The sequence below is a fragment of the Ovis canadensis genome, chromosome 3 (assembly GCF_042477335.2).
Source record: "Ovis canadensis isolate MfBH-ARS-UI-01 breed Bighorn chromosome 3, ARS-UI_OviCan_v2, whole genome shotgun sequence".
NCBI classification, from domain to species: domain Eukaryota; kingdom Metazoa; phylum Chordata; class Mammalia; order Artiodactyla; family Bovidae; genus Ovis; species Ovis canadensis.
The window spans coordinates 194,743,807-194,769,828 of record NC_091247.1 but is presented as its reverse complement, the minus strand read 5'-3'; the positions used below and the strand labels follow the sequence as shown (position 1 = coordinate 194,769,828).

Below are 26,022 nucleotides of genomic sequence, written 5' to 3'. Positions count from 1 at the left end.
TTTTGTGGCTTCCTTTCCCTGTAATCCACAGGCAGTGGAATCACCCAGAGAAACTGTTAGGAAAGTGCAGGAACTATGACATCCATCTAGCAAAACAGGAGAGTGAAATGAGAGTAAGAATAAAATTTAACCAAAACAACAAATGTAGGCAAAAGGGAAAAAACCCAAATCATTAGGGAACATAATAAATAAAAAATCCAAAGTAAGATGGAAAGAATCAACCCTCACATCTCAAGAATCACAGTGAGTATAAATGGGGCATGGCTAACCAGTCAGACAACAAAAATAAATATCACACAGAAATTCTGACAGCCACAGACTCATGGACAGTCTTAATTCTGCCAGTATTAATGACAATACTTTGAGCACTTATACTTTCCAGCTATTCAAGTATAATATAATGTACTGTGAGAAAAATGTATGAAGTAATGGTTGTAAATGATGCTGGATATTCTTGGGAGAGATAGCCCACAATGGGAAAAAGAGGAGGAAAGAAGGATAAGAATCTCAAAGCAGTTACCCTGAATTGAAATTGTCAACTGTCTCTTGGAGTACGGTCAACAACTATTGAAACTTCTGTACTAAGACTGAGCTTATGTGATGTTTCTTGTACAAAGATTTTCCTAAATAGTACACACTGTCAGCTAACATACAGCCTATGGGTATTTCACACTCATGAGCTCTTAGTGAATAAGAAAATGTTTTCAAAGTAATGAAAGAAAACATTGCCTCCATTAGTGTTTATCTGTGATCCTCTTAACAAGCTATGTACAAGCTGTGTGTGATCAGTCACTATGCCCAACTCTTTGCCATCCCATGGATTGCAGCCCACCAGGATCCTCTGTCCATGGGGTTTCCTAGGCAAGGAGGCTGGAGTTGGTTGCCATTTCCTTCTCCAGGGATCATCACAACCCAGGGATCAAACCTGCGAGTTTTGTAAGGATATTAACTGCATTACCTGTGATGGGAGTTCTGTTTTTCAGCCTATCCACCTCCATAGTGAAGTCATCCTTCAGAAAAAGGAACCCAATAATGGAAAACAGGTAGACAAGGATGAGGGCAAGAACCGCAGTTAGAATAATGGATCGGCCGTTCCGTGTGACACTTTTTATGACGTTGAGCAGAGTCTCTTCTCTATAAACCAAATCAAAAAGCTACAGGAAAAAAGAAAAGAAAAGAAAACAAAGGCAGGGGAAAAAATGCAATGAAGCACCAAGTGAATAAATACAAGGGTAATCACAAATACAAATGCAGCCATTTCAGTTTATCCATGAGAGAATAACAATATAAATAAGGCCTTAAAAATGAACCAAGATAGGTATTTCTTCCCTAGTTGGAATGTATTAATAAACTGCTTTTCACTAAAGATAACTCTAATACAATATATAATGTGCATCTATTGATTTCCCAACCAACAAAATATCAACTTTTTTAAGACATGGAAATAGCACAGAAAATTCAAATTTGAATTTAGAATTACAATATTATATGTAATCAACTTAGCTGCTTATTCCCTATTTTTAATCTTTCTAATATTCTGCAGTTGCCTCTGGAATAAGTAAAATAGCTAATGTGAAAACGCTGAATTATGTTCACCTAAGTGATGAATAATTGACAGATTCATTCAATGTATTGTTTAATTAAGGGATTAGAGGTGAGATGATAAGAATTCAATTTTATGAGCCCACTATAATATTAATAGAAAAAGTATGCAATTTAAAAATATTTGAGAAATGTAAACATCTTTCTTAGTTAAACAGGTAGAATGAGGGCAAAATCTATTACTTTAGTATGTACTTGTGGAAACAAAAGTATAATACACAGTGCTAATTCATTTCTTCTCATAGGTTACTATCAATTTTGTATTTAGTAGTAGAAAATCTATGCTCTAATTAAGAACCTAGGTATGTGTTTGCTATCTGTTGTCAACATTAAGGAAAATTTTATTTATTGTTATATTATAATGTTGAAATTAAACATTAGAAAGTACCTGTCTTATTATCAAAAGCTGGTTAAAGGCAATAAAGTAACAGTTACTTTAAAGAAGGCATTAATAGCAGTATGGAAATGAATAGCATTTTTAACACTGGAATAATTGGGTTTGTCTTCTACTATCTGTGGGCAGTGATTAGAATTTCTGAACTGGTTTAAATTATCAGTGTCACTCATCCTTTCAGAAACACCAGGGCTTTGTACACTGTTTTTCTAAGTACTGAGGCTTATATGGTTACTTACCAATTTAATTGCAGCTGTGCAAATAATTGCCCTAAAGATATTAACTTGTTTGCTCACCTTAAGACACGGATATTTTATGATGGTCAAATATAAAAACATATGCTTAACTATTTTGCTATCTATTTATCTCAGGAGGGAGCTACAACATTTAGAAATAAAGTCCATATTCTTCCATAAAGACAAATTAAGCAATGCTGATTCAGCTTCCAAATTATTGACCTGGCTTATTTAACTTATTTAAACATTTAGTTGACAGAAAGGAGATTTTTCCTCAGTTGAACAGTGGTTGGAAGAAAAGGTCTGGCAAAATATCTAGTTCATTTCTGGATAGTTTCTGAAAGTTTTTAGTTTTCAGAAGCCGATGGGATGCTTGCTAAAAAATACATATTTTGGGGCCCCATTCCATATGTATGGAATCAGAAGTTTGAGAAGGCAAAGGTATTGACATTAGACAGATGAATGGTTCCTTCTGTTTATTGCTGTAAGAAAAATCTACAGTGTGGTTTTTATTACTGGTTAAAGGATGCCCGGGCATAACTGAGAGTGCATATTCATATATTTTTTAAATATAAAAATATTTTAAAATACATTGAAATACTATTTTAGCACTATATTCAATAAAATATCCTCCTAGTACTCTAAACATGAAAATGAAATATATCCTTTTATAATCAACCCAATGAGGACAAACTAGCATCAGTGTTGTATAATTTGAAAGATTAAAGATGAGGAAAATGCAAATAGAAAATAAGACTAACACAAATTAACAGTAACATTACTATTAATAACTCATATAATAATTCAAATATACCTTTATTTTGTCAAAAACCTTTCCTTCAATAATGCAGAGTTACATACATCATTTCACATGGTTTTCATATTTCTTTAATGGGTCTTGATATTATTAGTCTCTCATACTAAACCTATCCATTTTATAAATAGGGAGGTGTTTTTTAATAAAAACACTGTCATAAATTTTATATATTACAGTCAGGGAAATGGTCTGGGTATAACCTATTATATCATATAGAATACATGATATAACTTGTCTATTAAATATCATAGGCAGATTTTTTTTAATGGAAGTTTTATGGTGAATCAGAGCAAAGAAGATATTCATTTGCATCCCTGGATCAGAAAAAAAAAATCTACTTTTGACTGCTGAATACTAATCTAACTAAACTGCCTAGAATATAATTTTGTATCCTTTGTTGATAAGCGACAAATCCATTCTTCACTGGGGCTCTTTCCATCGCTTTAGGGTAAATGAAAATGCAGCCTCTTATCCAGAATGTGGCTGTTCTGGATAACAGGGCAGCAGAAGACTATGAATTTGCCTCTCATGATCTAAGCAAACCAGTCGAGATAATGTTTTTAGATCTTCAGCTTGTTCTTTAGGAATTATTTTACTGGGTAGTACTCTCCTCTGCACATCAGTTGTGAGGTAAAGATATAAAGAAATTGTGCTTATGGCATCATGATGCTAACCTGGTAATGCTCTACGGTTCAAAACATTATATACTTGTATCGACTCTGCTCCTGGCTTATGGCTAGAGAGCATACACATAGGAAGGAAAACTGATAATCAACCAAAACCAAAATACAACTTTAGAAGAAATCTGCAAGTCTATCCAATGAATAGATATATGTAAATAAGTTTAACAACAACGCCATGTTAAATCTGAAACTATAAGACTGTCCTTAAAACAACTCATTGTCTTTTTGCTGACTGTTGGCTTTCTCTCTCAGTTTATTTATATGCCATTCTAAAGATATACAAGATACCTGGGATTATAAATAAATACAACGAATTCAGTATCAAGAAAATAAATCCCTTTTCTTGCTCAAGAATCTCTAAGCTAATATGATGTGGCTAAAACCCAAAGCAGCCCACTACACAAAGCCTGGGTCAAGAGCTGGGTCTCAGAGAGTACATAAAGAATTGCACCACCTATGTAGTAGCTCAGAGAAAAAGACTAAAAATAATAATAATGCATGATTTTCCCAGGCAAGTCTAAAAATAACATAATTTGTCCTCAATGCCAGACTCTGCTTAAAAAAATCAAAGAGAGAAGCATAAGAAGCAGCAGCATTGTGTATGTTTTTCAGCAGAGACTGTCCACACAGAGATGTACTCACCAGGAAGCTATAGAAGAATTCATGGACAAAGAGGCCCAGCATGCAAACCAGGACATACGCCACGTGGTAGAGAAAGGCCATATCCAGGATGACCGCTCGGTAGCCTCGGGTGAACGTACCACGATTTCCAACAAAGCTCACCAGAAACACTATTTTATTACAAAGCTAAAGGGAGGAAAAGATTCGATTTTATTGTCTTATTCATACTGGTGAAGCTCACAGAAACAGCAGGTCATTGACAAAACCTATTATTTGCAAAGTCTGTGGTTTTCTTTGATGATTTCTCATTTTGCAATTTTTCAACACTGCTTACAAATCTACATGTAAACACAAGACAGACAAACCCTGTATTCTCTGAAATTCCAGGAAAAGCGAGCAAGAGGGACTAAGAGACCCAGCTCTGCAATCAAGACAGACCTGAATTTAAATCCTAGCTATCCCACTACTTTTATATGATCCAGGCCATGCAACCGTGGGCCTTGGTTGTTTCTTCTCAAAAATTAGAACAAAGGAGTTCCCACCTCAGAGAACTCTTCAAAGAATTAAGTAATTCATAACGTATATGAAGTCCTTAGTAAAATGACTCTTGAAATATTACTTATTATATCTTCCATATTAAAAGTAAGACATGCAATGTTTTAATCATACTGTAAATGAAACAGAAAAATACATTTTCAGAAAGCAACCAGAGATTTGTCCTGGATTTTTTTTATCCTGGATTTTCTCCACTGAATATTATTTTAAGCAAGCAAGCAATGAAAAATTATTTTTTAAAATTTACTCTGCATTCATAAAAAAATAGATTTATCTACTTATATTAAAATAAATATAATACTTGCATGTATCTTCTAAGCTGTATGTATGGTAATTATTCAGTAAGCATTTTAGAGTATTTATTATGCTTTGTATCATGTAGAATATTTAATATTTAAGTTAAAACTACATTTAAAATTGCCTTCTGTGGCATAATTTTAGAATACAGAAATTTATACTGAGGTTTGGGGCAATAACAATGACCCATGCAATGATTTCCAAAGAACACGGCTATCATAAACTTAGTGCCATCTCTTTGGTTCTAGAATCACTGCATTATTTATCAATGGAAAGACTAATTTTTCCATTTAGTTATCAAGGAAAGAATTACAGGTTTCAAAATTTCAGTTAGTTCTTTCAGATCATTTCCTGAGTCCTTAAAAATTTTCTAACGGCACCATATTTGTCTTTATGTGTCCAGACCTAACTTTAGGGAAGACAGCTTGCTCTCGGCAACATCATACATTTCTCAATGTATATGAAAGAAATTGTCTTATGGAATGACTTTTTAATAACATAAGAAGGAGAATAAATAACATTTTGGACAGAAGTAAAATTTGAGAAGTTGAAAAACCTTCCCTTCAACTTTCTGAAGTCCAAATCAATACAGATAAAATGAGAAAAGGCTTATCATTGCACCTTGTGAAGTTAACCAAACCAAATCAACAGCATGGCAAGTAAAAGTTTCAAACCTTTTCTAAGTTTGCTCCATGTTAATTAAATATCCTCTCAACAATCAACTTTATAAATTTCATCATCTTGGTAACAACCTGAATAGTGTCAAATGAAGTTTTACTTTACTGGTGTTACATCATCATATCTTGACATTACTATTAAACATAGCTACAGTATTAATGGATGTCTTTATGCTTACTATCCTAGAGCAAGTTTAATTCATTCACCCAAATTGTTAATATGAAACAGAAATAAGAAGTTCAATAAAAATGAAATTAAAGATTTAAATTATGACTTTTCAGAAGGATGAATGATATGCTGCAGACAAATTATTTATATATTGTGTCTTTAAACTGAGTCATAAAAAGTCAGGCATGAAAACTATGTACACATCCTTTATACTAAGTAAAAGGGATATACTGATTTCAAGTTCTCAAAAAGAGCAATATATTTCACTTCTCAAATGATGCAAAAGCAAGGACACACTTCTGCCTGAAAGGGCCTCTGCCATTATTGCATGAAAAATGAAGATTAGCCTTATTGGTTTCAAGTTAATTCTTCTGAACTTCGACCTAAAGTTTGATGTTGATGGACATGCTCCTGTTCTCTTGATGGAATTGATACTGGTAGTGACAGCCACCTATTTCTGCACAGAATATAAACAAGGAATTTGAGGTCTTTTTAAGAGTTCATACCATGAAGAAATAAGTGCAAGTATAAATGATTTGGGTAGGAAAGAACTTGAACACTGGTTTTTCTTGCCCATGACCTCAAAATTTGTGAACTAATCTTATTGAGCATTTTTCATGAAAGCTGGGAATATTCACGAAAATAAAGAAGTTACGGAAACATTCTCCTTCTTCATGTCATGACTTATTGGACACTGTCTAACCAGTCCTTCATTTGTGAATACCATCATGTAGGCAATCATTGCTTCCATGGCAGGGGTCCATGTGGGCAACAATAAATGGGGAGTGTGGGAACTGGGCAAGGTGGTTAAAAGGCCATCCTCAGTAAAACAAACATTGTATATTAACATAGATACATGGAATCTAGAAGAATGGTATAGATGATCTTATTTGCAAAACAGAAACACAGATATAGAGAACAAACATATGAACACCAAGGAGGGAAAGGGGGAGTGGGATGAATTGGGAGACTGGGACTGACCCGTATACACTATTGACACTATGCATAAAACAGATAACTAACGAGGACCTACTGTAGAGCTCAATCTTCAGTGAACTAAATGGGAAGGAAATACAAAAAAGAGGGCATATATGTCAACACATAGCTGATTCACTTTGCGTGCAGCAGAAACTAATACAACTCTGCAAAGCAACTATATGCCAATAAAAACTAATTTTAAAAAGGTCATCCTCTTCTGAACTGCTGTTGAAAGGACCTTTCAGTCAGCACACAAATACCAATATAAATGATCATAACTATCCCATGTATTTTTTTGTTCTCTACTCTCCAAAGCTGCCCTTGATATATTGGGCTGACTAAAAAGTTTTGTTTGGGGTCTTATGGAAAAACCCAAACAAACTTTTTAGCTAACCCAACATTTTTCATTGGAAGGACTGATGCTGAAGCTGAAGCTCCAGTAACTTGGCCACCTGATGTGAAGAGCTGATTCACTGGAAAAGACCCTGATGCTGGGAAAGATTGAGGGCAGGAGAAGGGGGTGATAGAGGATGAGATGGTTGGATGTCATCATCAACTCAATGGACATGAGTTTGAATAAACTCCAGGAGATAGTGAATGACAGGGAAGCCTAGGGTGCTGCAGTCTATGGGGTCACAAAGAGTCAGACACAACTTAGTGACTGAATAACAACAACAATATTTTTAATTAAGAATATGGTAAATTATGTGAAGATTGGGAGGAAAAAGTGGTGGGTGAGGGAAAGAAAGAGTAGAAAGATAAGTTCTCTGTACAGCCTTTTTAAAAGTGGCACACCATCCAAATGATTTATGAATGTCTTCTACAATAGCAAAATTAATGCTCATTTGTTAATTAATGTACACTAAAATAAGTTCATTAATTTTAACTAAGTAAATTAATTATACAGTATAGCAATAGCTTCACAGATACATTACATTTAATTGATATGTCTTTGCAAAACTTTTAACAGCACAGTATAGTGGAAAGACCCTGGGTTAGAAATTGGGCCATCTGGGTTCTAGCCTCTGTCATTAATTACTTTGGTAAATCCTCCTGGTCTCTATAGGATGTGTATATACTCATTTCTAAAATGAAATGACTAGAAGGGAATAAGCCTGAAGGTGCCTCACAGCTCTAGAATTCAAAGTGGTGTTCTTTAAATTTTCCTATTTTATGTGATCCCAGAAATTTCCAGCTGCCTTTATATTACCCTATTTGTTATTTGACTGTGTATTCCTGATCAGTAATTCCACCCCTATCTTACATTGTTCCTATTTATATCCTAGGAATAAATTAAATTAAAAGAAGATTGGTTTATTGAAAAGCAAAACTAAACTTATTGTCTTGAACTATAGTTTAACTATATTACCATATATTCATCAACCATCAACTTTCTAACTAAAAATGAGATTATTTGATTCAAAAATTTCCATTTCAGTGATGTTACATGGGCAGGATAAGGTTCCCCAGTTGTCAAAGCCTAAGGCAAAATTGTTATGTAGTCAAAATCACCCAAGAAAACTTTTAAATTGTCAACAAAACAGTACAGTAAACAACGGTATAAACAGTAGTGTCTCTTACTAAATTCAACACATGCTATTTCTCAAAGCACTGGAGCAGTTTTCTGTCTCTGCAACTGAATATCAGAAGTAGGTGCTACAGTGAGTATATTACAAGAAAAACACACAGAGAGTGTGTGTGTGTGTGTATGTGTGTGTGTGTGTGTGTGTGTGAGAGAGAGAGAGAGAGAAATGAAGAGAATAGGAAAGTTTTGACTCAGAAAACATCTTTCACATATATATACTGTATTATTATTTACGATAAAAATAATCTAAAAAATATGAATAGTAAGAATTAATGGGATGGTTAAATAAATTATATGATATCCATACAACTGGAAATATTATCATTACTAAAATGAGATTTACAAATAGGTTTAATGGTATGAAAAAATATTAAGTGATCCCAAATTGTTAAAAAGTGTTTATATGTGCCAAACTAATGTTAATTTCCAGTACCCATAGCTAAAATTGTAATGCAGAGGGTGGGAAGGAAACTGTATTGGGTTATAAGATAGGCTTTTATAACAGAGAAAAACATTTGAATTTTTTAAGCATCTCAACGATTGAGATAACTAACCCCTGTGACAAGACAAGAGAAGCCATCTGCAAACTGAATAAAACTTCAATTTTTAGAACCTAGTAAAGATGAAGCATCATAATAAGCAGAAACTGATAATATGAAGTACTCAGAACACAGATTGAGGCTTTTCCTCCCACTTGATTCCTTTTCCAAAAAAGGAACTTTCTGTATTTGCTTCAAACTGTGAAAGACACTGAGTCAGAAACAAACAAGTTCCTGCGAACCAAAACACAAACACTTTAAGGATGATGACAGCAACGTTCTACAATTAAATCCTACTTCACATATTAGGTACCTAGTAAACACGAGCCTTCATTGCTGTTTTATCATTATTACTGCTGCTCTTCTTTTTTAAATCTTCACACTAATCTCCCGAACTGATCTTCTCAACAACCCATTTTACTGATGAAAAGAATGAAATTCTGAGGCATGCTATTTGCCTAAGGTCTGAAATTCTGATTCTCACTAAGTCTTAACTCTCAGGTAGACATTTTTTTCCTGTTTCTGATACCTATAACTTTTAGTAATTATAGTTCCACCTGTTATACAATGTAATGTTTTAAGTGCAAATTAAGTTACTAAATATGTTAAAATCTAAGGTACAAACACAACTGGTTTGTTTTCTTTTTCCCCCTACCTCCTAGGAAATGGTAAACCATAGATAGTTCTATAACGATCCTGTACGTTAAATGTTAAGATAAATGACACTCACTAAAACATTTCTATTTAACTGTATAATATTAAAACTATAGATAAAAACTCTATCAATATTTATCATATCAGAATTACAATTATTCCATTTAATTTGTCCCAAATGAAAGCTGATTACTTCTTTTTCAGTCAACATGCTCTAGATAGGCAGATAATAATGCATTATTCAGGGGTTGTGCAAATAAGTGTTTTATGCTCTGAACATTTTAGAGTACCAACAGATTGACAAAGTTAATAAGAAAGTTTTATTTCCAGGTAGATTTCTTCTCATGAAGAAATTAAAGCATAAAACTTGTCAGTCAAACAAATACTCATTTCTTATGGTGGAGCTATTTTCACCAAACTAGGCAGAAGTTATCTTTTTATCCTGTCTCCCGAGGGGGAAAATACTCCCAATGTTTTCAGTTTTCCCAATAGACTTTAAAATGTTATTCCTTATTTCTTTATATATTCTTGAAGCTTCTGGATGACAAGAACATAACTCCTCTATTGGAGACCCAATATATGCTGTTATTTTGGGTCTAACTCTGTCTAGCTATTATTTCACTGATCAAGTTTGAATTTTCTCACTTGGATTAATGTCTTATTGAGAATCAGCTATTAGTTTATGTATATTATTTGCTTCTTCAAATAACAGGGTTCAATAGTCACTGTATTTTTTAAAGAAAAAATAATAAGCTGGAAGTAGTAATAGGCTTAGAAAAATCAGACAAAGCCATGAAGATTCCTTAACTCACCTGCTGGAAATATTGCAAACTTAGCTTATTTCCAAAGCACAAAAAGTACAAGTTCAGTTCATGTAAACCATTTTTGAATATTTAAGTGCTAGGTATTAAAGTAAAATGGGGCAAGGACTGAGGTGGACAGGATTATATCTATGAATGTGACAAACTCTGCCCTCAAGAAACTTATAGAAAAATATATTTGGTACTTTATAGAATTTTTACTGATAAACTATTTGTATGTATAGTATACTTCACTTTATTCACAATAATTGTGGAATAATTGGTAACATGGTGACCTGAATGTTCTAGTTTAACATATATAAACATATAAAGGTATCTGTCATATCAGTTCAGTTCAGTTCAGTCACTCTGTCCTGTCTGACTCTTTGAGACCCCATGGAATGTAGCATGCCAGGTTAGACAGATCAGTACATCTGTCATATATGTGTATATATATATGTATCCACCACATATATATGTACATATCTGTCATATATATCATGTTCAATTTTTGAATAATTATAATAGAGATCGGAAACATAGATTTGGCTACACTAGCTCAGCTTTATAATTCTCAAAACTTCAGTTGATTATTTCATTTATTCATTTTCAATATATATTTGCCACATTTTTATGGTGAGGCACTATAAATGTGTAAGAATACAAAGATAATCTTTCACTCATTCATCTACTCGCTCATTACTTAAATTACCTAAGAAACATTTGTTGAGTATGAATCATGTTCCAGACTTTGAATGATTACTCATTCTTCTTAAGAACTTATGTAGAAAGGGAGATTCCAGATACAGATACACAGATACCAGAATATAGGACATTATGTTAGAAACCCAGCGAAAAGAAAAGAAAGTACTTAGGTATTCAGTGGACATATTAGCAAGATTTATTTGCCTACATGCAACTTGTTCTTTCATCAACTTGGTGATTTATTGTTTTTTAATATCCCTTTTCATCTGTACCATATAGAAAGTTGTTTAGTCCCTTTAAAATTTTATCACTTGGGCAAAATTACTGCTATCTGCAATAGTAGTCTGGCTTACTTATCTTAAACTTACCTAGTTAAGGTTGTGAAATGTGCTCCCTTGTTCTAATATTTTAAAATTCAGTGAAAAATACCTTAATCTCATCTATGCCTTTCACAAGTTAATAGGTGTTGTTCACATTTTAAAAAGCCCAATTTCATATTTTCTGTTATAGCAATCCTTTTCCTTTGGTCATTTTATAAAAGATACTCACTTCTAAAATTCTATTGAATATAATTTAATCTTTCTTGGATGATTTAGAAGTTACTTTAGAATGTTAACAGTGGCTCAGAGTCATTTTTGTCTATAGCTGCCCATATAGGATGCCAAAGGCATTAAAATTGGATTGGGTTAAATTGAGTGCAGAACTGGGTCATGCCCCAGATGCTACCATCCTAAATATATAAAATTTTCACTTGTCATTTTTTCTTTCTCTAAAAAAGTCAATGAAGAAGGTACACATTAAACTCAATTTAATTTAGATTTACAATAAATTAGAATTTATTTACAGAGTTAAAGCATAAAGCTACATTTTTATATTTAGTACACTTTTAATTAATCTAAAACAGTACAAAACTAAATAAAGTACTTACATTTGCTGCACCAAGAAGTATTAACGTAGGCCCAAGACCTATTGTATATATTGATCTCAGCATTATTGACACAAGAAATGGCCGAATACCCACAGGCTTGGAGAAGAAAAACAGCATAGATGTGCAGATTGCCACTGCTATCCAAAGTAGAATTGAGAACAACGGTGAAAGAGTACCTGTAAAATGTGGAAGGAGTTTATTTTTACTAAGAACAAAACTGGAAAATGTTAAATCATTTGCCACTCTATTTTATATATATGAAACTCCAATACTTTGGCCACCTGATGTGAAGAACTGACTCATTGGAAAAGACCCTGATGCTGGGAAAGATTGAAGGCAGGAGGAGAAGGGGACAACAGAGGATAAGATGCTTGGATGGCATCACCAACTCAATGGACACGAGTTTGAGCAAGCTCCAAGAGTTGGTGATGGACAGGGAAGCTTGGTGTGCTTCAGTCCACAGGGTCACAAAGAGTCAGACATGACTGAGAGACAGAACTGAACTAACTTCATATAATAGAGCAAGACAAGTTGTAAGATACTGAATTTCAAAGTAACCCACTCTACATTCAGAAAAGTAAGATCATGGCATCCGGTCCCATCACTTCATGGCAAATAGATGGGGAAACAGTGGAAACAGTGACAGACTATATTTTTGGGCTCCAAAATCACTGCAGCTGGTGATTGCAGTCATGAAATTAAAAGACGCTTGCTCCTTGGAAGAAAAGCTATGACCAACCTAGAAAGCATATTAAAGAGAAGAGACATTACTTCACCAACAAAGGTCCGTCTAGTCAAAGCTATGGTTTTTCCAGTAGTCATGTATGGGTGTGAGAGTTGGACTATAAAGAAAGCTGAGCACTGAAGAATTGATGCTTTTAAACTGTGGTTTTGAAGAACACTCTTCAGAGTCCCTTGGACTACAAGGAGATTCAACCAGTCCATCCTAAAGGAAATCAGTCCTGAATATTCACTGGAAGGACTGATGCTGAAGCTGAAACTCCAATACTTTGGCTACCTGATGAGAAGAACTGACTCATTGGAAAAGACCCTGATGCTGGGAAGGATTGAAGGAGGGAAGAGAAGGGGACAACAGAGGATGAGATGGTTGGATAGCATCACCAACGTGATGGGCATGAGTTTGAGTAGGCTCCGGGAGTTGGTGATGGACAGGGAAGCCTGGCATGCTGCAGTCCATGGGTTGCAAAGAGTTAGACACAACTGAGTGACTAACTGAACACACTGTATATTTAGAGATGTCTTTGTATACATTATTCGTTATTTCTTGTACTCAGACACTCAGTGGTGTCCGACTCTTCATGATCTTATGGAATGTAGCCCCCTCATCCCCAGCTCCTCTGTTCATGGGATTTTCCAGGCAAGAATACTGGAGCAGATTGCCATTTCCTCCTCCAGGGGATCTTCTGGACCTAGGGATCAAACCACTGTCTCTTAAGTCACCTGAGTTGGCAGCTGGATTCTTTACCACTAGCACCACCTACATTTCCAGAAAGCTTGTGATGAATCCCAGGCTGCTTAAATACTTGCTCGTCAATGCTCCTTACATTAGTTCTGGAACTTGTGTGTCTTTCTTTCCAATGGGAGTCATGCTAGATGCTTTGGATAGGGGTTTCTCATTTAATGACTCTTAATTCAAAATGAATGACTAATGGCCATCAACTATTCAGCTAAACCAAATGGAACCCGGCACTGAACGCATACCTTGTCCTGTTTTATTATAATCAAGGTTTTACATTACATTAAAGAATTCAGAATGCACACTCTACTTTTTAATGAAACAGACCTAATCTTTAACTGTTAAAACAAACAAGTGCGTTTATGTGTATGAATACATAGGTATATGTGTGTGTTTCTCAACTTCTAAAAATAATGTTCAGCTATTTACTTCATCAGAAAACAAAAGCTCCAAATGTTTCAAAACTAAACTCCATTGCAACAACAGTTTCTTTAAAAATGGCGCCAGAAGGGGTTTATAAATACATTTCTTTTTTTAATAAAGGACAGTTTATTGATATTTGCACCGACATGTGTATTCAAGGAATCCCCCTCTGAAGGTCAAGTGATGCTATATTTGCAGAAGTAAATTAAGGGGGAACACTCTTGGGCTGATTAGACCTCAAACGTGTATTCAGGCTGTTGAAGTCAGAGGGGAGACAACAAAACAGGGATTTTCCACTAGTTTTCCACTAGTAAGATTTTCTTACTAGTTCAGATAAGTCAGGAATCAGGCACTGAACGCATATCTTGTCCTGTTAAATTATTATCAAGTTCTTATGGTGGCTTAGGGGTAAAGAATCTGCCTGCCAATGCAGGAGACATGGGTTCAAGTCCTGATCCAGGAAGATCCCACGTGCCTCTGAGCTACTAAGCCCTTGTGCCACAACTGTTGAGTCTGTGCTCTAGAGTCTGGGGGTCCAAGTGCTGCAACTACTGCAGGCCTCTTTGCAACCTGTGTGCTCTGCAACAACAGGAGCTACCACAACGAGAAGCTCTCTCACTGCAATGAAGAGCAGCCCCTGCTCACCACAACTGGAGAAAGCCTGCGAGCAGCAATGGAGGCCCAGCACAGACAAAACTAAAGCTTAAAAAGTGTTTTTAAGTTATAGATTCAGAATGTAAAATATCCATTCTTTAAGGAAACACACCTAAACTTTCACTGTTAAAACACACAAGTGTATTTATATATATGTGTGTGTGAAAGTAAAAGTGTTAGTTGCTTAGTCGTGTCTAACTCTTTGCAACCCCATGGACCCGCCACGTTCCTCTGTCCATGGAATTCTCCAGACAAGAGTACTGAAGTGGGTAGCCATTCCCTCCTCTGGGGGATCTTCCTGACCCAGGGATCGAACCCAAGTCTCTTACATCTCCTGTGTTGGCAGGCAGGTTCTTTACCACTAGTGCCACCTGGGAAGCACCACTTATTTGTTGACTATAAATAGAAACATAACCTGTGAGCTCGTTTTGAGTAAGTCCATCTCTAGTTATAAATTTCCCAAGTTGTGGAGCTTCACTCTTAGGTTTAGTAAAACTGCCAACATCTTTGCACACTTAACTCTCATCCAATCACTAGATTCTTCAGTATAATTCATAAGCAATGTCTTGGTGTGACATTCTTATTTTAAAAGTCTCAACTTTGGCACTGCTAGTCACACTGTACATTGTCACTAATGCCTGATAAGCTAACCACAACTTGACCATCCTTTCTCAGACAATATCTGGCTTACTGAGATTTCCTCTTGATCCAATGAGAAATTATAACCATGAACTTAAAACTGGACATTTGATCCCTTTGTAGAGAGAACTCAAACAGTGTCTAGCTTAGTACCTTGCACATAGTTTAATGTTAAATATGTGTTTGCGAAGAGTAAATAAATTTAAAAGTTACTTAAATGGCTATTTACACTATTGTCAATTGACAACAATTTGTAATTATATTTTGTAAGAATGATCATATTGGTTTTTAGCTGAAGATTTGATCTTCAGCTAGAAAAATAAACTGAAATCCTCTGACAAACTTTAGAAGACAGTAGACTGTCAAAGCCGTTTTTTAGCCATTAACGGTGGAAAGAGGGGACTGTCTTCTTGATATTTGTATTAATTTTCTATAATGATCATGTATTCTTTTATAATAGAAAAAAATTTAAGAATTCATTCTATACATTTTAAAATATTACAGTATAACACTTGTCCGTAATAAAAGAAAATTCAAATAGAAACACTGGAGACTTCAATTCTACTCTCCTATGTACTTCACACTGACTTGTTTTATTTATTTATTTTATTTTTTTAAGTTTACTTATAGCAGGGGTTCCCAACCCCTGGGCCACAAACCAGTACTGAGCGAGTGAAGCTTCATCTGTATTTACAGCCACTCTCCATAGCTCACATGCGATGGTCTAGGGAAAAATTGTCTTCTATGAAACTGGTCCCTGGTGCCAAAAACGTTGTGTGTGCATGCTAAGTTGCTTCAGTCATGTCCAACTCTTTGCAACCCCAAGGTCTGTAGCCCACTAGGTTCCTCTGTCCATGGGATTCTCCAGGCAGGAATACTGGAGTAGGTTGCCATGCCTTCCTCCAGGGAATCTTCCCAACTTAGGAATCAAGCTATTTCTCCTGAATTACAGGAAGATTCCTTACCCATGAGGCACCAGGGAAGCCAAATGGTCGGGTACCGCTAACTTATAAAACATGCTGCATCTTACTCCCCTCTCCACTCCTCTGCCTCCAGCAGAGACTTATAAGGACTTCTTATTTCCCCCTTCTCAATCTGGCTAAGGAAAATTAGATAAATCTATGGGTGTTCTTTACTATTGTGTCTCACTCCTTTCTTCATCCTTTAACTAGACTATAAGCTCCTTGAGGACAAGGTCAGTTTTCCCAGTGTTTGTATCTCTAGGGTTGAGCACAGTGTCTGGCATCCAGCCACCCTCTATCAGTGGTTGTTATTAAGGTAAATGAATTAAAATCACCTTGAAGATTTATTTCCTTTAACACAAAGCACTTGAGGGAAAAAGAATGACATCCCAAATTTGAACACAGTATTTTTAAAAAATCACATGCTAAATGGATATGCTGCTGCTAAGTCTCTTCAGTCGTGTCCAACTCTGTGTAACCCCATAGACGGCAACCCACAAGCCTCCCTGTCCCTGGCATTCTCCAGGCAAGAACACAGGAGTGGGTTGCCATTTCCTTCTCCAAGGCATGAAAATGAAAAGTCAAAGTGAAGTCACTAAGTCATGTCCGACTCCTAGCGCCCCCATGGACTGCAGCCTACCAGGCTCCTCCGTCCATGGGATTTGCCAGGCAAGAGTACTGGAGTGAGTTGCCATTGCCTTCTCCAGCTAAATGAATATAAGAAGGCACAATTCTCTGCTAACCCCTCTGCCTTTGCCAAACTGGGCAGGGATCGTTGGCATGACAATGCTCAACTTCTGAGTGGACATCTCGGAGATTCCTTAGCATCAATAGCTGTGGCTTCAGCCACAACCAGCATGACCTCATTACCTAACTTTGGCACAAGTTTCATTTTTAGAGAAGCATATGTTAAGCATATACATTAATCAACCAAACAAGGAAACCCACACCAAAATCTACAGCCACACCAACAGGCCCTGGATTCTTGAAGAAATTCAAAGAAAGCTCTGCAAAGCCTGACTATGGAAAGAGATTATTTGCAGTAGGCATTGGGAGGGTGGACATCTGACAAGCTGGAACTCTGAGAATCACCTTCCATTAAGTATCTCCCTTTTATTATCATATGCTACTACCCTGGTTGAAGGCAGACACTGTTCTCTCAGTTAATATTATAACGTAAGCATGAACCAGATATCTGGACACAAGTGACTTCCACAAGCTTACTGTGTGTTCAGGCTAGAAAATACCCTTGGAGACAGCATACACAGCCCATTCCCCTCGCTGCCAGCCTCTCTGTCCTCACCTGACACATTAGCCAAAGTGACTCCCGAGCAGCTTGTATTAGGATCTGGGGTTGAAAAAGGTGGCCCGTTTGGACCACAGGTCTTTTTTTCTGGCTGAAGATTCACCAGGTGATTTTGTGATCAACTTCTGCCCAGAATCTAGGAACCTCAGAGCTGGATGGAATCCTCATATTTACTTATTTTTTCTTTTTTAACTTTTAATTGTAGAACTCTTTCTGACTAATGTTACAGTTGCAAATATAATACAAAATTCTCATTGACTCTTTACTTGGCTTCTCCAAATATCGACACCTTACATAATCACACAACAATGATCAATGTCCAGAAACTAATACATTAATAGAGTTGGACTGTAAAGAAGGCTGAGCACCACAGAACTGATGCTTTCAAATTGTGGTGCTGGAGAAGACTGTTGAGAGTCCCTGGACCGCAAGGAGAATCAAATCTGTCAATCCAAAGGAAATCAACCCTGAATATTCATTGGAAGGACTGATGCTGAAGCTGAAGCTCTAATACTTTGGCTACTTGATGTGAAGAGCTGACTCATGGAAAAGACTCTGATGTTGGAAAAGATTGAAAACAACAGGAGAAGGGGACAGCAGAGGATGGGATGGTTAGATACCATTACTGACTCTATAGACATGAATTTGAATAAACTGCAGGAGATAGTGGAGGACAGAGGAGCCTGGCGTGCTGCAGCCCATGGAGTCGCAAAGAGCTGGACACTTAGTGACTGAACAACAATCACTTTAATCTACAGACCTTTATTCAAAGTTCATGAACTGCACAAAAAACGTCTTCTTTTCTGAACCAGGATCACACATCACATTTAGCTGTCATGTCTTAGTCTCTTTTAATTCCTCAGCACTCCTCGGACTTCACAAGCTTCAAGAGTACTGGCCAATTAATTTGCAGAATATTTCTCATTCTGCATTTGTCTGAAATTTCCTCCCTTTATGCATTTTTGTCAAAAGATGCCATATCCTTGTCAGCACATCATGTCAAGAGGCACCTGATGTTGCTGTGTCTCTTCACTGGTGACATTAACATTGATCACATAATTAAAGTGATTTCTGCACTTTAAAGTCACTCTCTTTCATAATAAAGTATATTATGGGGAAATACTTTGACTACATCAATATCCTGTTTCTCATTTCACTTTCTGATCTAACACTTCTCTGTTAATTTTAGCATCCACTGATGATTATTACTATTATATGGTATTTGCCAAACAGCAACATTCTATTTCTATTACTCTTTCTACACTGATTAACAGGAATACTATTGTAAGGAAGAGCTTTCTCCTCTACCAGTATGGATTCCCGGATTCTTATTTTATTCTGTGGGTTATTATGTATTACTGTAACTATTTTTATCTCAAAATTTCCACAGGCTTGGCCACTGGGAGACCTTTCAAGTTGAATCTTGTGTTCTCTGACACATTCCCATCATTTTTTGTAGCACATTTTGGAAGGAATCTTAATGATCAACTAATTCATCTTTAAATCATCTCAAAGCGTCCCAGTCAAGGAGTCATCCAGTCTATGCTTGACAAAATCCAGTGTTAGAAACTTGCATGTCCACCACAGAATTTACCTTCTCCAGCCAGTTCTGAGGGCCAAGTACAGTAATCAGTCTTAACTTTGCTTTTTCAGCCTTCTCAGCTATGCATAGCATGTAACTGGAGGTTAGAGGCTCAGCTAATCCTGATCAAAACTGCAACCTTATTCATGGAGCTAGAATAAAATAACTCATCTAGAACTGTAATCAGATTATCCACATATAACCTTGGGGTTCCATACTGCCAAAACGGCAGCTCATGCTCTCCCTTCCCCCTTAGCGCCATACCCACACACAGATACTTGAGAGGGAGCCTCCACCCTGATCACTGCTGTTCACCTCTACTCAGTCCTATTCGAAGAGTAAAGTGCACACCTGCACCCGATGAGGACACACCTTGTCTTCCTGCCTGGTCTCTTTTCTTTCTGAGGCTGGGGCCTCATTCCCAGTTTTACCATATATGTGGTTTCAAGTTCTTGTTCAAGGACCAGTTGTATTAGGAACTCCTCGGGAAACTTGTTAAAAAGTATGTATTTTCAGACTCCTGAATTTCTGGTCAAATCTTCCAAAGCCTCAAGTTCTTCATCCAGAAGGATGAAGTACTTACTTTATAGAATGGTCAGGAAGAGTACATGGAATTATGTACACGACGTGCTTAGCCCTTTGCCTGATCCAATCTAAACGGTAAACAATAACAGTTGCTATTATCATCATTAGCCATACTATTACAACTGTTATTAGTCAGGCAAATATGAAAAAAATGTATCAGACGCTTTACTTTCTCCTCAACGAGTAAAGAGCAGATGTTCAGAGGGGTACCCGTGCCTGTCACCATTATATTTAACGTATAATAGGTGGCAGCACAGGCTATATACTTTGGCTCTGGTGGTCTTGTAAGGTATATCATGGCATAGAACTTAGGGACGATGATGCCCCTGTATAAAGGGGCACCTGTTATTGACACGCTTCTAACCTAATCATCCTGCAGGAAAGTCTGAGAGCACAAACAAATGCTTTAACCGTCTAGTCTTAGATCTGCCGTTCTCTGGGCTTCCATCTCTTTATGTGTCGATGATGATTTGGTATTAGATGATTTCCAGAACTGCTTCTATATCTAAGACTTTATGCTCTACTTACCAGGATGCTACAATCTAGTTAGCATTCCGTGTGCAGATGATACTAATTTATCATTTCAGGCTGGACTGCTCTCCTTACGAAAGTCATGTTCTTTTGTGCCAAGAGGGCTATCATCACTAAATGAGACTAAACACAGTGAAGAGAGCTGTTCCCACTTCCTGCTGTATTTGTAACTTCCCCACAATGGACGGCCACATATTTGCTATGTTTTCATTGCTATTTAACTCACACATCTACTCCCTTGTCAAATATGCTTTTATTAGCACTGGCGTACCTTCTAAAAAAAATAAACCTTTCTATAACTACTCAGATTATACCCAAAGGCTAGAACTTTGCTATCTGCCATCTGCAACAGACCTTAGAAATAGCAAAATACTTCTGCACTCCCATTTCCCTTCCTGCTCACGCCCCTTCCTACTCAGATCTGAAATAGGTTTAAACAGCTCTTGCTCGTCTCATACCCTCATTTCCACTGAGCTTCTCTTTGTAGTACTAATATTCACCTTGTAACAACAACAGCTAAGCTTTATCAAATGATTAGTAGTAGTAGTGTTAATCGCTCAGTCGTGTCTGACTCTTTGTGACTCCATGGACTACAGGCCACCAGGATCCTCTGTCCATGAAATTCTCCAGGCAAGAATACTGGAGTAGGGTTGCCATTTCCTTCTCCAGGGGATCTCCTAAACCCAACTGAACCTCTGTTTCCTGCATTACAGGCAGATTCTTTACTGTCTGAGCCACTAGGGAAGCCCAGATAAAATATAAGTGCTATGTAAATAGCTGAAGATGAGTGGCAAATTCAAGTTTTATTTTTTTGGTATCATATGATTACTAGTTGCTATTTTTAATTCTTTACCTACAACATCTCATTAAATTCTCACATAATCCTATAAACTGATGAGATACAAAAGCATCTTGTGGTTATTATTTGCTGGTATCTCTCATCCTGTTCTCTGAGCCATTCTTTCAATACCCATTCCAAAGTTATCTACCCGATTGTATCCCAATCAGGATACAGATTGTGACATATTCTCCCACGTTCTTTTTCCAGATTTAAAGAAAACTTAATTTCCACAGCCTTTAGTGTATCTCTCCTACTATTTCCCGTTTCACTTAACATGGGATCATTTTTCTTGTCTTTGCTTTTGCAAAACCTCATGTATCAGCAGTTTGATAATATTAACTTCATGGTCAATATCCTTTGTGCTCTATTATTATAATCTGCCTTATGCTGTACATTTAAAATTATTTTTCAAATTATCTGCATGCTCACTGTAGAATCCTTAGACAATACCGAAAGCAAAGAAAAGAGAGTAAAATAGAGATTCTACTGCTTAAGATTATCACAATCAACATTTTGGCATACATCTCTCACTTTCCCATGTATTTATAAGATTGAGATGATACATAAAATGCTTTTGCTCACAAAGTAAGGTAGAAATATTTTTCTTGCCTTATTTATCAATATAGCTCTTCTGTATATGAATTTCTTGAAAAATATTTATATTGACCATCATTTTCTGCCTATTCTACTTACGATCATTCTGTTTCCAGTGAATAAAGAAAAGCTATTTAACAAGAATGAAATTGTTGTAACTGGGGAGATCTAAATAGTTAAGGCGTGCATCAAAAGTATTGTTTTTAGACTCTAACATACTTATCATTTAAAGACAGACAAGCACTTACCTTCATCTCCATCATCCCCAAATGGGTAGAAGAGAGCCACAGCTAAGTTGATGAACACAGCCAGGTTGAAGGAGATGCTCCCCCAAAGAGAAATATGCCTTGAGAACCAGAACAGGGCAGGATTACCTGGTGAGAAAGAGGCATGGTGGGACAGAAAAGAAAATGAATTTTGATTTCAATACCAGAGCCCTACTGAAATAACATCTTCCTAAATGCATTTTTGCAAACTACTATAAAAGCATACATAAACAAACATTTAATGCAACTTAGTTTAGAATATTTATCATCAATACCATAAAGGAGTTTTCCATTTGATTCCTTCTTTTCTTTAGCCAGTTTACACCTAAGCTATTGTAGAAGGGTGAGTAATTCTGCAACTGCTAATTCTGGTCAGAAAAGATGACTCTGGGTTAATTCTCTTTAATATATCCCTAGAGCAGGTTGGGCGAAGGCAGTTTAGCAGTCACCTGGGGCCCCTTTTAATGGAATGGTATACACTGCTGTGTAATTTAGTAATATCAATTAATTGGTCTCACTTCCCTGTCTTAAAGTAAAATAAAACCCTCACCCTTTGCACAGATGTATCTCTGGTGAGAGTTTAAAATCACAGTCCCAGTTACCTGAAACTCTGAAACTTAATAGCATGGCATAGCACTGCTTACTGAGAACTAGTGATTTATAATATTACCTAAGTTTTAAACCTTTATGCTTCCCAAGAAGTTGTTGGGTTTGCAACAGCAAAAGTGAAAGATACAACAAAAACTACCAATAAGTGGGAGAGGTTTTGCTGAATATTTTCAGAAGTGGGATTCTGTATCTGTCACCAGAAATGAATTGATAGATGCATCTACTGAATAAAATTTTCATAAGCCAAAACTCAGTTTCTTTCACCTCTCCTAAAAAACCGAACAGACAGGTCATGCTTACAAGTTTGTCACACAACATATTCAGGTCTTGTCCACTGTCTAACTCTTAATAGTTTAACATTAGGTTTAAAACATTAAGAGTCAATTGAGGGGAAAAGCCATCTAAATTTTCAAATAGAAATTTTAAGCTTTTCAAAGTATGTTCTGAGAATTCCAATCTCAAATCTGCTGCTTATTTATAAACTACACTTCCCTTCAGTACATCTGTTTTCTTTCTCTTGGAATAGAGCATTCCAGCACCGGAGTAGGCTATGATTAGCTACGGCATTTAGCTGACTAATGTGTCATAAATTGTAAGCATTTGCATTTTCATCATTCCTGAATTAGGAGTCCGCATTTAAAAAGCAGAATATTAAGACAAAATTAGAAGATGTTGATACATACATTTGTAACAACAAATCCATCAAATGAATTAGATTCTGTCTAAAACCTCATCATAAGCTACTTCCAAATTTTAAAAGTAAACTGTACACTGGAAATTATTTTAAGGATTTTTTTTGACAAATGACAAAATATTTATCTCAAAAACACAGACCCCACAAGCACTAGCTCATTATCCAGTTTACTTTTTGTCAGGAATAAAACGAATGATTTTCAAATTGAGTTTCTGTTATGTACTCTGAATACCTAAGTTTCTCTGAATTCCATAAGGTTCTTCATGGGAAAGTCTATGGGAGAGTAATTTTTTTTCTCCAAGTATCCTGCTAAGAAAGTCTGACAATGCATGCTACAATCTTTATTCAAGGATGTTATGTCTCAAGCTCAACCAAATTCATAAACCATAATCACTGACGTTCCCAGGAAACTAAAATGATGCAACACTGTTGAACAGAAGTATTGAGAACATATGCCTGTTGTCTGGAAAATCTCTCCAACAGTCAGAAAAGACCTAATCAAAAGTTTTACCCCAACGATTTTTATTAAAAACTCATGATATTTCTCATCTGGGAAAGTAAAGTTTATTTTAGAATTGAAAAAATTTTAAATCCTTTTGTGGTCTTATTAAAAAACTTTTTAAAACGTATTGGAGTGTAGTTAATTAACAAGGTTGTGTTGATTTCAGGTGTACAGCAAAGTGATTCAGTTATCCATATACATGTATCTATTCTTTTTCAGATTGTTTTCCCATTTTGGTTGTTACATATTTCCAAATAGACTTAAACCTGAGAAATAAGTAAGGGGAACTATAAGATGGTAACTTTTAAGAGTTACATTATAAGCTTGCCTGGTTTGAATACAAGTGTCACACAATTTTTACTTCGACTTGGCAAGATTCAGATATGTTGAAAAAAGGAATGAGTTTCAGAAAAAACACTCAACAGTCTACCTGATCATAAGATCACAGATACAAGAGGACAGGCATGTCTATGCCAGGATCTCTCCACTCTGTTCACTGATTGTTAAGGCCGATCAAGGCCTATTCATGGACTTCAAACCTGCAGCTGCTCCACAGCTGAAACCCACAGCTGCAATCTTGGATGTCATAATATTTGTAAAACTATAGGATCAGCACTAAAAGATGATCTAATTAGTCAGAACCTTCTATGTTTCTTAAGCCACAGGTGTCTTGGCTCCAACTGCAGACAGAGCTTACATGCTTAAGCTTATAAGTGATTTCAGTAACATCAGACGGCAAGAATTTAAGAGCCAATTGAAACGAACCCTGTCATGTATCCCAAAGTACTGGTGTATCTATCGTTATGCTCAAAACATTTTCATTATGCTCAGATCATTTTGGTTCAATGAACTTACTCCTGATTTTCTTCTGCCACTTCATCTCATTGTAGAGATCTTCAGTTTGCTGGAAAAAGTCATTCACTTTACTTCCCTGCTCATCCCTCTCTGTGGTGTTGAATACGCGACACTTGGATTCTCGCGTGAGGTATTCACATATATTGGGGACAGGAAACACTATTTGCTCCATTGTCCTGTCATGCCGAACGATCTGAAAAACATTAATTTGCATTTGTTTTAAGCTTTGGAGAATCTTAGACGACTTTCTGCTTTTAGCACGGCTTCAATAACGATACTTTATGAATTCAGCTATGAAAAAATATGCCAACTTGAAATATCTGAAATAGTCCTGTATATTATTCTCTTTAAATGAGAGAAATTAATCAGACTAATCTATCATCAGTATTATACTATACTGTAAATAACAAAAACCAAAATCTTTCTCAATTAACATTAAACTCTGGCCACCCATTTTTATCTTCATGAAGTACATCAGACAGCTAAGAGGGTCTTCACTGGGAAGTGTCTGGCTATGTAACCTTAAGCACAGCACTTGTTATATTTTTATCCTGCTCTTAGCCTATTCTTCCTAAAAATGGCTACTGGGGAACAAATGACATATACAACATAATGTGCCCTGCATTCTACAGAGAAAAATGTTTTATGTCATTAAAATGTTTTCCTGATAATGGCAAACATATTTTTATGTGTAACTCATTCAAGCATACACTCAGATGTGAATATTTGTTGTTTTGAACTTCTCTAATTTGGTATTGGTAACAGTTTGTTGTTTAGTTGCTGAGTAATATCTGACTCTTTGTGACCCCCTGGACTCTGTCCATGGCGTTCTCAAGCAAGAATTCAGGAGTCGGTTGCCATTTCCTTCTCTAGGGGATCTTCCTAGACCAGGGAGCAGACCTGCATCTCCTGCACCGGCAGGTGCACTAGGCCACCTGGGAAGCCCTGATCACAGTTTAGCTTTAGACAGAAAAACAAGTTAAATGATTTCATACAGAGTCCCTATGTCACAAGCGTTCGTGCAGACTGCCTGTCAAGGTTCACACTGATGTGCTCTGCCTAGCCCTCAAGAATTAATCAGAAATTAGTCTAAGCTAAAAGAGTCATTCTCTCTCCCTGTGCTACTGACTGGTATGGTCATGAGCACTTGGCCTATTTCTGGAAAATGAGGCATAAGGAGAAATATCCTGGGGCTAGAGGTGCTCTCAAGGGAGATTTTCCTTCTAGAAAAGACAGAAGCCACATGAGACAAACAAAAGATC

At 36.3% G+C, this 26,022-nt stretch overlaps 1 protein-coding gene across 1 annotated transcript in view; it reads right to left on the bottom strand.

Annotated features, from left to right (window-relative positions):
• The window catches only part of ITPR2 (inositol 1,4,5-trisphosphate receptor type 2), a 599,561-nt gene that overhangs the window by 99,878 nt on the left and 473,661 nt on the right, over positions 1-26,022 (bottom strand). The window contains exons 47-51 of the mRNA XM_069585523.1: positions 24,761-24,953; positions 22,083-22,208; positions 12,241-12,416; positions 4,375-4,539; positions 959-1,154 (exon numbers count right to left, since the gene is read on the bottom strand). Of these exons, the coding sequence (XP_069441624.1) occupies positions 959-1,154; positions 4,375-4,539; positions 12,241-12,416; positions 22,083-22,208; positions 24,761-24,953 (856 nt within the window). The remainder of the gene's footprint in view (positions 1-958; positions 1,155-4,374; positions 4,540-12,240; positions 12,417-22,082; positions 22,209-24,760; positions 24,954-26,022) is intronic.